Raw genomic sequence first — 10,966 nt, forward strand, 5'->3', positions numbered from 1 at the left:
CATATTTTCACAGTCTGATACTTTAACAGATTTACAACAAACTGAGACTTTCTTGACTTGCAAAATTATCTTTTTTAAATTGACAAACATTATATGTGTGATTCAAGGTGCAATTCAAACGGGATCAAAAATATATTTGTCTCTCACTGTTGACTATCGTTGATATATTTTCCAAAATATGGTATCATGGTGGTCCATCGGAAGGGGCGGGACTTCGCCTCTCTATAGTGTGAGACAAAGCGACTGTTGGTTATAAACAACAATGGCGGCTCTGAAGAGGTTAGTGCAGATGCTGCAATAGCATCAATTATATCAGAACTGGAGAGTGTTTCTTCATTGAAAGAAGAGCAAAGAACGACACTGAAAGTGATGTTTTCATTCTTCTCGTACTACTTGACTGGCTCTGGCAAGAGTTTGACTGACAGATGGTTCATCCAATCACTTGCCTGCCAAGTCATGTTGGGACCTAAACCTAACCAAATCTTTTCAAGATGTTTATTGTCACGCCGGTTGTACAGGTACAAACGTGTGAAATACTTTTTGCTGGGAAGCTCCATTAAAATAATAAATTATATTACATTTACATTTACATTACATTTACATTTACATTACAATTATAAAAGGAAATACTTTATACAAGGGCATATTAAGAACATATACAGGCATATTAAGAACATATGTATTAAGAATATATACAGTATATACAGTATAAAAAATATTTTTGTGTAAGAATTTGTCGAATTAATTATAGATTTAAAAGTCTGATGGCCTGGGGGAAAAAACTGTTCCTCAGTCTGCTGGTGTGAGTCCTGGGGGTCCTGTATCTTCTACCAGAGGGCAGGAGGGAGAACAGGCTGTTGTGGGGGTGTGTCGTGTACTTAATGACCCTCAGGGACTTCCTGAGGCACCGCTGGGTGTAAAGCTCCTGCAGGCTGGGCAGCTCGCACCCGGTGATGTGTTGGGCCGAGCGCACCACCCTTTCCAGCGCCTTACGGTCCACGTTGGTGCAGCTGCCGAATCTTAACCATTTTTGAAGGCTCAGACAAATAAAATTGTCTTACTGATAGGGATGTCCCAACAAAAAACACTTCTGTGTGTCGTTCTAGAGGATGGGGACGAACTATGTATTTTGTCATTTAATTGGACTTTTTTGGACTACTCCTTACTGCTCATCTCTCTGTACGAAGCAGAGTCTCAGTGATCCACAGTTTCATTCCTCACACAGAAGCTGATCAACACTTTTTTTTTTCTTTTTCAATTATCACTGGCACAAAACGGACTGCCACCTGCTGCCAGCTGCTCTCAGGCAAAACATTTTGTTCCTCCGCTCCTCCTCGTTGTGATGGCGACGAGCCGGCCCGCGGCGCTGTCACTCATCTCCCTGTGTTTGCCTCACAGACGCTGCATGGGGGGGACGAGGAAGCCTTTGAACAGCTGTGTGCAGGCACAAGCAGCTTTTTGGGTCTCCAAAGACACCCTGCTGTAAAAACGGCATGGCGCGGTTAGATGTAATACTTGACAGGCCAGTGTGTGTGCCACGTTTGATTAGATCTGGTGTTGTTTAAGAGTGTCTCCCGCGGCTGACGATGTGACAAAACACAACGAGCTTTGGATCTGGGCTTGAGTCCTTGTTATTCAGGAAGATGACTGTGATAAAGCCCAGCGTGCACCTTGCTGCTGCCATCTGTTCCCTGTACTCTGCTTGCCTGACAAGAGTTATGTTTACATAAAAGCACCGTGGTTTCTCTGTTAACCAATCCATGTTAACATAGCACCGGCAGCAGGTCGGACACAATGCATTTCTGCATGAATGTCAGTGAGCAAACAGTCTGACTTTATCACCATGTACACTGTCTGTGTGTGTGGGCTTGTATTACCCACGTTGTGGGGACATAAACCTGTTTACACAGTCACATTGTGGGGACACGCCTTCCCAGTGGGGACAAAATGCACGTCCCCATAACGTAAATCATTATATTTTAGGGTGACGACTCGATTTAGGGTTAAGGTAAGGTTAAGGTTAGGGTAAGGGATTAGTCAAGTAGCAGTTACTGTTAGGGTTAGGGTAAGTCCCCAGGAAATGAATGTAAGTCAATGTAATGTCCTCAAAAGTCATGAAAACACGACTGTGTGTGTGTGTGTGTGTGCGTGTGCGTGTGCGTGTGCGTGTGCGTGTGTTTATACAAGCAGAACAGGAGCCTGTCGAACTGTCTGGAGATTAAAATGCAGGGGAAATAAAATAAAGCAATAAAAAATGGTTTCTCTTAGTATTCACAATATGCTGTTATCCTTGCCATGAGAGGATTTGTGGCAAGGGCATGGTCGGGAATCCTTTATTATCTATCTTCTGACATTAGATCCTGTTGTTTTTCAGAGGCAGCTCATTCCCGGAACAGAAAAATATTGATCTCAAAGGTTCCAGCTGAAAGTGTAGCTTCAGAACAATCCATCTCAGTGATTCAAACCAACTCAAAATTATTATTTTCTGTACCTGTTCCTCTTCAAAAGCAGAATTCCTAATGATGATTCTCCAGTGTCATATCAAACAGCTATTGATGTTGTTATGTAAGACAATTAAACTGAATTCTATGAATAGTTTTGGCTTCAGACTATTAATATATTTATTACACAGCAATGTTGTGCTGATATAATGTGGAATATATTCAATTAATTCAGAGATGCTGATGATCGTAAAACAGCAGAACTCAAACATGCTTCAGTTCTAAATGTTTCACTATCGCCCCTCGTCGATGTTTGTGTGATTCCAGTAAAAGATTTTTTAAAGACTCGCTGTCATCACTAAAATGGCTGATGTTTGCAGTAAAATGGTTGATGGGTGAGTCAACTTCCCGGTCCCCGTTTTGGATCACTCGCCTCTGTCAGAGCCTGACAGCCGTCCTGCCGAGGCAGGTGCTTTATGTTCATTTCCTGAACAATTCAATCCGCTGATTAATTGCTCCCCTCCGAGTAAAAAAAGGCTGAGAAGCCAGTACGAGGCCTGCAGAAATGTATCATTAACATCTAATGGGACTGACTGGCAGCTAAAGTCTTTTCTTGTGGCAAAAAATACATTTTTTTTTTCATACAGTTTTATAGCTCAGGAAGTAGATTATGCTGGTGTAAATACGTTTCTCTTTGAAGTGTAGGTCAGACATATTTTCACATCAGAACTATGCAAATGCACACTAGTGGAATGAAAATTGTCGAATTCATTTGAATAATCTCTCGGAAAAACATCTAGAAATACCCTCCCTCCGTGATTCAAGAAGGAAACCCAAGTGAGGGTAATTTTTATTCATCATGTTTGGAAAATAAATAGCTTCATCTCATAATAATCACAATGCATCTTTAGACGGTAGTACAGATATTATCAACAGGAAAAAAGTCATATTCCAAACAGTTTGTGTTAAATTGTAAGGGTCCATCCGCATTTTTGTGAGGGCTCATGTGGAAAAACTGCATTAGCAAGACTTGGCTAAAAAGAGCAAAGCATCGCAAATCGAGATCTGTTTTTGTTGTTGTTGTTGTTGTTTTGGAAAGCCAGGTGACAATGCAATAGGTATATGACAAAAAGATGCATTACATAAATTAGACATTGCTGCATGAACAGTTGTGTGTTTTCTCCCCGGCCACACATTTATCACAGTGTTCATTTTAAAAGCCAAAGGATCAAAGGTGTCACATGAAAAAAGACAAAAGCTCAGCGCGAAAAGGTTACTGCTGACATGGCATGCATAAATGATAAGGATCGGAACAAGTGACAGCAATAAACATGTCAACTCAATGGCTTGCTTCCTAAATTATAGCCTTATTCGGTAGTCGGTCACGATCATTACTAAAACCGTAATAAACTTTTCGCAATTGTAAGCGCTCGGAAAGGTCAGTCTGCGAACAATTTCAGTGAGGATTGTCATACTAGAAAAATTACACAAATTTACGAAGAACCTCCCTGAAAAAATATACAAGTTGATCTGAAAAAAACGTCCCTGCTGGCAATCACGGCTTTATTATACTCACAAAAATAAGACGGTAGAGGACTAATAAACACTTACTGCTTGGTGCTGTGACCAATATGTGACCCAGTGATATCAGCGTCATTGTCCTCGTTCGTCATTGTGCTATCGTTGGTCTGTGCATCACCAGCCCTCTTTGTAAACACGCAGTTTCCCAAACTGCTACAGTCAAACCGTCGTCTGAGCCATCTGGCCAGAGCAGAAATTACTCCCACAGAATGATCCTCCGCCTTTTCTCCACCACCCGGTAGTCGGAGAAGTTTCTGGTAAACACTTCACATTACGTGGACGGGGCAGGAGGGAGCCTGAGTGGGGTACCGACGAAGGGTAAAGAGAGGAATGTGTTACTGTAGTGCTGCCGGATTGCATTCTTTAAACTGTCACACCAGAGAGGTTATAAATGTAAACGTGTTGTTGTTGCTGTCGCTGATAAAGTTGATTTGGCACTGCTCCAGTCTGGCAATATCTCCAATGTCCAACTCTGATAATAACTGAGTCGGGTCTGTGTTTGTTGTGAAAACCTGTCTTTCCTGCTGCTCCTCTACATCCTCCTCCGGTTCCTCCATCTCCTGCTTCTCATCTTCACTGTCCTCATCGCCCTCTTCCTCCTCTTCTTCTTCTGTGATGGAGCAGAGGCGGGCGGCACTGCCGGGGTTATCCGCAGGCGGTCTGTAGTGGCACTGCCCGTTCAGCAGCCTCCGCAGCGGCATCAGGGGCACCGCTTCCTCGCCCAGCAGCTGCTGCTGGCAGTGCCGGAAGTCGCTCTGCCGCTTCAGCCGTTTGAACTCACTGAAGGCGGAGGTAGTGTTCTGGTAGAGGCTGTGGGCGATGGCCTGGGCCTTCTCCGACTTGCTGACCAGAACAGCGTGACACCGGAGCACCACGGCCATGTTCTTGACCTGGTGTCTGTAGATCCAAGCCAGGATCTTGGGCCGGCACGGGTCGGCGCCGCAGTGGGTGATTCTGTTCAGAGAGTAGAGATGGATTGGTTTCTTTTTCCCAGATTTGTCAGCACTCATCCGGATGCCTTGCGGACCCACTGTTAACCTCATCTTGACACTCTGCTCCCCGTAGTTGCTCCTCGCCCAGATCTTGGCCACCGCCTCCTGGGTGCAGCCGTCTCCCTTTGCCGTGATGGTGACCACGCTCCCCAGGTAGCGCACGTTGTAAACAGGCTCCTCTTTGTTCAGTTCCACCTTTTGCCGTTTGGTCTGGAAGATGTTGCCCACCCAGTCGAAGGGGCAGTCGGGCAGCAGGTCCGGACAGGAGCGCAGGAGAGAGGAGAGGATGGAGTGGTAGGTCAGCCCGGTCCCCAGGCTCTTGGGTTTACTCTTGGTCTCATCCTCCACCAGAACAAACTTATTCCTTCTCCAGGGCAGCATGGCGCGGCAGGAGTTGGAGCGAGTGAGCTCCTCTTCCGCTGCGTTTGCTCTTCTCAGCTCAGGCAAAAGAGTAAAGGAAAGCCAGTGAGTGCGAGGGAGAGAGGAAAAGCAGAGAAGAGCTGCTTCTCAAAGCACAGAGGAGAGACTGAGAGCTGCGAGCCCCAGCCAGTCTGTTCCCTTGCTCGCTCCTCCTTCCTCTCCTCCTCTTCCTCCTCCTCCTCTTTCTCCTCTGTTGTCTGCATCATGCAGCGCTGATCAGCGCAGGAGCCCGGCGCTCAGGCACCCTCATCCCCCTCCCTGCTTCGTTGTTTTGCTTCCAAATGGCTCCCTACCAAAGCATTATTTATCCGTCCAGCTTTGCACTGGGTTATCACTGTATATGTTTATTGTAAACCTGAGGAAGAGGGTACAACGCCTACTCTCTCAGGGGACTTATGTGACTTGTTAATTCTGCTGTAAAAGTCAGTCGAGTCCATAGAATGTAATTGATTCTTCATGTTTAGAGTGATGTTTAAATGAGTATGTCACCAGATTGATCTTGCTAGCAAGAGGATTAAAGAAGTTTGGATCCGAAACACAAATTGCAACATGGTATAACCCTCAAATCCATCCAGCAGTCTTTTAAAACATGAACGAACATTGTGTAACAACTTCATTTAAGTCTGTCCTCTATATGCTGTAAAACATTTGTTTACATCGGCAATTTTGAAGTACGATTACTTGAGATAGAATTTCCATCTTTAACACAAACTCTATGAATATGTACGGTATGTATAAATATATTATGGATTGGACTTCCATTAGAGTGATATTACTAATTAATTCAAGAGCAACTCAAAGGAAGAGCAAGTTTCTGGCATTAAAAAATAGTTTGTAAGCACTGGCATCGAAAGATTCAGAGGATGAGACATAAATTATGCATTTGAAATAAGAAGTCTCGTTTGTAACTGAAAATGTCATTTATATTCTACACAGTGCAATTAATTAGTAATTGCATGTCAGCTCTTGTAATGAGGCAATGAAGCAAAGTGATGTATAAACTCTCAACTGTGTTCATACTAATTTGTTTTTGCGGCATCGCTCTAGGGATTACAATGTCCGTCTGACAGTCGGTCTCTCAGTCCACGTACTTCAATCCAGACTGAAATACCTCAACATTACAGTATTAAGTGGATTGACATGAAACTTTGCCATTCATGGTCCCCAGAGGTTGAGGTCTACTGACTCTGATGATCCACTGTCTTTTCCTATAGCGCCACCGGCAGATCAAAGCTTTCACTTATCCTGTGAAATAACAAAAGACTGTATATAAGAAGTGGACATAGTCACCGAGACGTCACCCATTGGTTTGTGGACTGCCGTTTCGTAGCCTCGAGTTTGGCATTTTTGCCGTCGCCATCTTGTTTTTTTGCAACCAGAAGTGACACGAGAGGGTGGAGCTAAGCACAACTGAATGCTGAACAAGACATTTCTAGGCGACCAAAATGTTACAATTAAAGCAGCAGTGGGTAGAAATGGAGCAAATATGATATTGCTATATCCTAAAAGTAGTGCATGAGACCAGTGATCTGAAAAACATCATGTGTCTCTGTGTCCTCTGGTGCTCCTAGTGGCATCTGCAAGATTTCACAGACTGGAGGAAAACAAATCGAGCGTAGCGTTAGTTCAGGCAGGCCATGATGTCAAGCTCTGCTCATATGATGGCGATCAGCTGATAACAGCTGATCTTAAGCCAGCCCAATCAGCTGATGCATCAGCTGACAGATCAGCTGATTCCTCTCTATGCATTCATTGGTCAATTTCATACAGGGCGCCTTATTTAAGCTGCTTCAGCCGGCCTACCGTTGCTGCTTCCTCTACAAGCCGCTCGCAACATGAGAACAACCAGATTTTCCACGTACATGCTTCAACTTACCCTGCTGCTCGTCATGTCGATTTCCGTCCATGATGACTGAGCTATGGAGTCACAACAACAGCATCCGAGGCAGAGGAAACCATCAGCAAAGAGAGCCCGTTCCCTATCCGCCGGAGCTCGCATCTGATAAGTAGACATTCAAGTTCTGCTCCCAGCATTTCCTAATGGCGAGTGTCCAGGCTCCTACAAGTCCTACCACATCACGGCTCCAGTCGGGTCTTCTAATGAAGAGCTTTTTGAAATGTTTTTGGAAAGCGTCCATGGCAAAACTCCACCAGCAGATCTTCTCAAATCCTGCGCTCCCAGGAAAACCGCTGAGAAAAGGAAAGAAAGTGCCCGAAACTCCGCTGCAGTCCCAGCTACGGCCGCTGAGCCGCCATCCAAAAGAGCACGAGATCCAGCGGTCCGAGGCCCGGTCCAAGCCCCGGTCCGAGGCCCGGTCCAAGCCCAGCAGTCCGAGCTCCAGCGGCCCGAGCTACAGCCCCGGCAGCCGGCTCCCTGGAGCAGGAGGACAACCCTGTCATTACAGCTCTATCCAGCATCCAGTCGTCACTCGCCAGCATGACTCCAGATCCAAGCTTTGAGTCCGTGTCGGCATCTCCAGTATGACTCCAGATCCAAGCTTTGAGTCCATGTCGGCATCTCCAGTATGACTCCAGATCCAGGCTCTGAGTCCGTGTCGGCATCTCCAGACTGGATGGGACTTGGTTTGCCTCACACCTTCGCCTCCTCTGCCAATCATGCGGACTGCCACCAGAACGCTGCACTGCGCATTCTCTCCGCATAGGAGCAGCAACAACAGCAGCATTAACAGCTCTTGTCTCCACACTCGAGGCTTGGGGCCGATGGTCATCAACCGCTTATGAGCGTTATCTCCGGCCGGAGGCTCAAGACATCCTCGAAGCTCAAAAGCTATGAGTGCTCAGTAACTTGCTGGCTATATATAGTAAATGTTACGGCATATCTGCTTGACTCTCTCATTTGACTTTCTAGCCATGTGCCTCAGTTTGCAACCTGTGAAGAATCAAAAGGCTTCACTGTATATGTTTTAGTCTAATTAGCTTTTCATTAAGTTTATGCTGATGCTGCTCTACGCTGATACTGCTCTACGCTGCTGTCGCTCTACGCTGCTGTTGCTCTACGCTGCTGTTGCTCCAAGTTGCTACTCTATGCTTCAACCTGCTGCTGCTCCACGCTGCTGCAGCTCCACACTACTGCAGCTCCACACTACTGCTGCTGCTGCTCCACGCTGCTGCAGCTCCACACTACTGCTGCTGCTGCTCCACATTGCTGCTGCTGCTCCACGCTGCTGCTGCTCCACACTACTGCAGCTCCACGATACTGCTGCTGCTGCTCCACGCTGCTGCTGCTTCAACCTGCTGCTGCTCCACGCTGCTGCAGCTCCACACTACTGCAGCTCCACACTACTGCTGCTGCTGCTCCACGCTGCTGCAGCTCCACACTACTGCTGCTGCAGCTCCATGCTGCTGCTGTTGCTCCACGCTGCTGCTGCAGCTCCATGCTGCTGCTCCACGCTGCTGCTGCTTCATGTTGCTGCTGCAGCTCCATGCTGCTGCTGTTGCTCCACGCTGCTGCTGCAGCTCCATGCTGCTGCTCCACGCTGCTGCTGCTTCATGTTGCTGCTGCTACTGCTGCAGCTCCATGCAGCTGCTGCTGCAGCTCCATGCTGCTGCTTCACACTGCTGCTGCTGTTTCATGTTGCTGCTGCTGCTGCTGCAGCTCCATGCTGCTGCTGTTGCTCCACGCTGCAGCTCCATGCTGCTGCTCCACGCTGCTGCTGCTTCATGTTGCTGCTGCTACTGCTGCAGCTCCATGCTGCTGCTCCACGCTGCTGCTGCTGTTTCATGTTGCTGCTGCAGCTCCATGATGCTGCTCCACGCCGCTGCTGCTTCATGTTGCTGCTGCTACTGCTGCAGCTCCATGCTGCTGCTGCTTCATGTTGCTGCTGTTTCTGCAGCTGACAGAGGAAACTCAAGAAGAAGAAGGATGCAGGAAGCTGGAAGATGTTGGGAGCTGCATCAGACTCGGGTTCAGTTTCCATGACGGAGGGAATTCTTCAACCGTGTAAAAGATTATAAACAGCTCTGCTGACTCGTATGTTCAGAGAGGAACACATCGGTCTGTAGATGATCACGTTTTCCATGTTACAGCCTTAAATTAACCCTGCTGATCTGTCAGTACTACCAGTTCTGCAAAGAACATTTACTCAAGTACTATACTTAAGTTCAGTTTTGAGGTACTTCCATGTAGGCGCTGGGAAAGCCAGGGAGGTTTTCTTGGAGTGGTCATTTTTTTTGGGGCTCCCTGCGCTCCCTGCTTTTAGCTTTCCATGTATGCACATGGAAGGGCAAGGAGGTGTGCTCTCCTTGCCTTATGCTTTCCACGTATGCGCGTGGAACCACGTATGCACATGGAAGGGTGCAACCTGTGTAGATGCAGGCGAGCTGAAGCTTCATGAAGCATCAAAGCTTTCCAGCATATTGGTTCGGGAAAGGGTTAATATCTGGATGTATCATGTGCACGAAACCACCTGGTGGTCAAAGATTATAAAACAGGCAGATATGATCTTAACCATGTGATATACTGTATTTTGCGCCAGTAAAGGCTGTTCAGAATGATTATATATTACAAAGTAATCCATTTATATCCATGTAATATAATGTCCATTTTCTAGTAAGTATATTTTGAGTTTATAACATACATGTATATTAAACTGTAATTGTTTTATGCATCTTATGTGTGTAAACCAATTCTTGGTCAATAATTGTATTGTAGTGTAGTATAATATAATAATGGCAGGAGGGGTAATATTAGTGTTCTGTGTCACTTCTGGAAAGTGGCATTGGTTTAACCAGTGTACGAGTTTTCACTGGGTGCTCAGCTAGCTCCTCCTGTGGCTCTTCCATGTAAGCGCATGGAAGGCCAGGGAGGTTTACTGGTGTGGTAATTTTTGGGGTCTCACTGCTGCGCTCCTGCCTTTAGCTTTCCATGTGTGCACATGGAAGGGCAAGGAGGAGTGCTCTCCTTGCCTCATGCTACCACGTAGGCTCGTGGATCCACGTATGTGCGTGGATGGGCGCAACCTGTGTAGATGCAGATGGCATCACTGTATGTCGTTTGAATCTGCACGGGTTTCACTGGGTGCTCAGCTAGCTCCTCCTGTGGCTCTTCCATGTAAGCGCATGGAAGGCCAGGGAGGTTTTACTGGTGTGGTCATTTTGGGGTTTTGCTGCTGCGCTCCTGTCTTTGGCTTTCCATGTATGCACATGGAAGGGCAGGGAGGAGTGCTCTCCTTGCCTCATGCTTTCCACGTATGCACGTGGAGGGGCGCAACCTGTGTAGATGCAGATGGCATCACTGTATGTCGTTTGAATCTGCACGGGGTTCACAGGGTGCTCAGCTAGCTCCTCCTGTGGCTCTTCCATGTAAACGCATGGAAGGCCAGGGAGGATTGCCTGGTATGGTTGTTTTGGGGGTCTTTGCTGTTGCTCTCCCTGCCTTTGGCTTTCCATGTATACACATGGAAGGGCAAGGAGGAGTGCTCTCCTTGCCTTATGCTACCACGTAGGCTCGTGGATCCACGCATGCGCGTGGATGGGCAGGGAGGTCCCAGAGCAGAGCCATACCGCCAAATA

The 10,966-nt window shown here is 46.8% G+C and overlaps 1 protein-coding gene across 1 annotated transcript; it reads right to left on the reverse strand.

Moving 5' to 3' along the window:
- Positions 1-3,260: 3,260 nt before the first annotated feature.
- Positions 3,261-5,604, reverse strand: fam43b (family with sequence similarity 43 member B). Its single transcript, XM_037771416.1, has one exon. It carries the CDS (start codon positions 5,393-5,395, stop codon positions 4,394-4,396), a length of 1,002 nt encoding a protein of 333 aa, XP_037627344.1. The 5' UTR covers positions 5,396-5,604; the 3' UTR covers positions 3,261-4,393.
- Positions 5,605-10,966: the final 5,362 nt, after the last annotated feature.

This window comes from Sebastes umbrosus, chromosome 6 (genome assembly GCF_015220745.1).
Source record: "Sebastes umbrosus isolate fSebUmb1 chromosome 6, fSebUmb1.pri, whole genome shotgun sequence".
Lineage (NCBI taxonomy): Eukaryota > Metazoa > Chordata > Actinopteri > Perciformes > Sebastidae > Sebastes > Sebastes umbrosus.

Bases quoted from the DNA above. Each gene is read 5' to 3' on its own strand.
- fam43b (XM_037771416.1), bottom strand. From the start codon at position 5,395: ATGCTGCCCTGGAGAAGGAATAAGTTTGTTCTGGTGGAGGATGAGACC.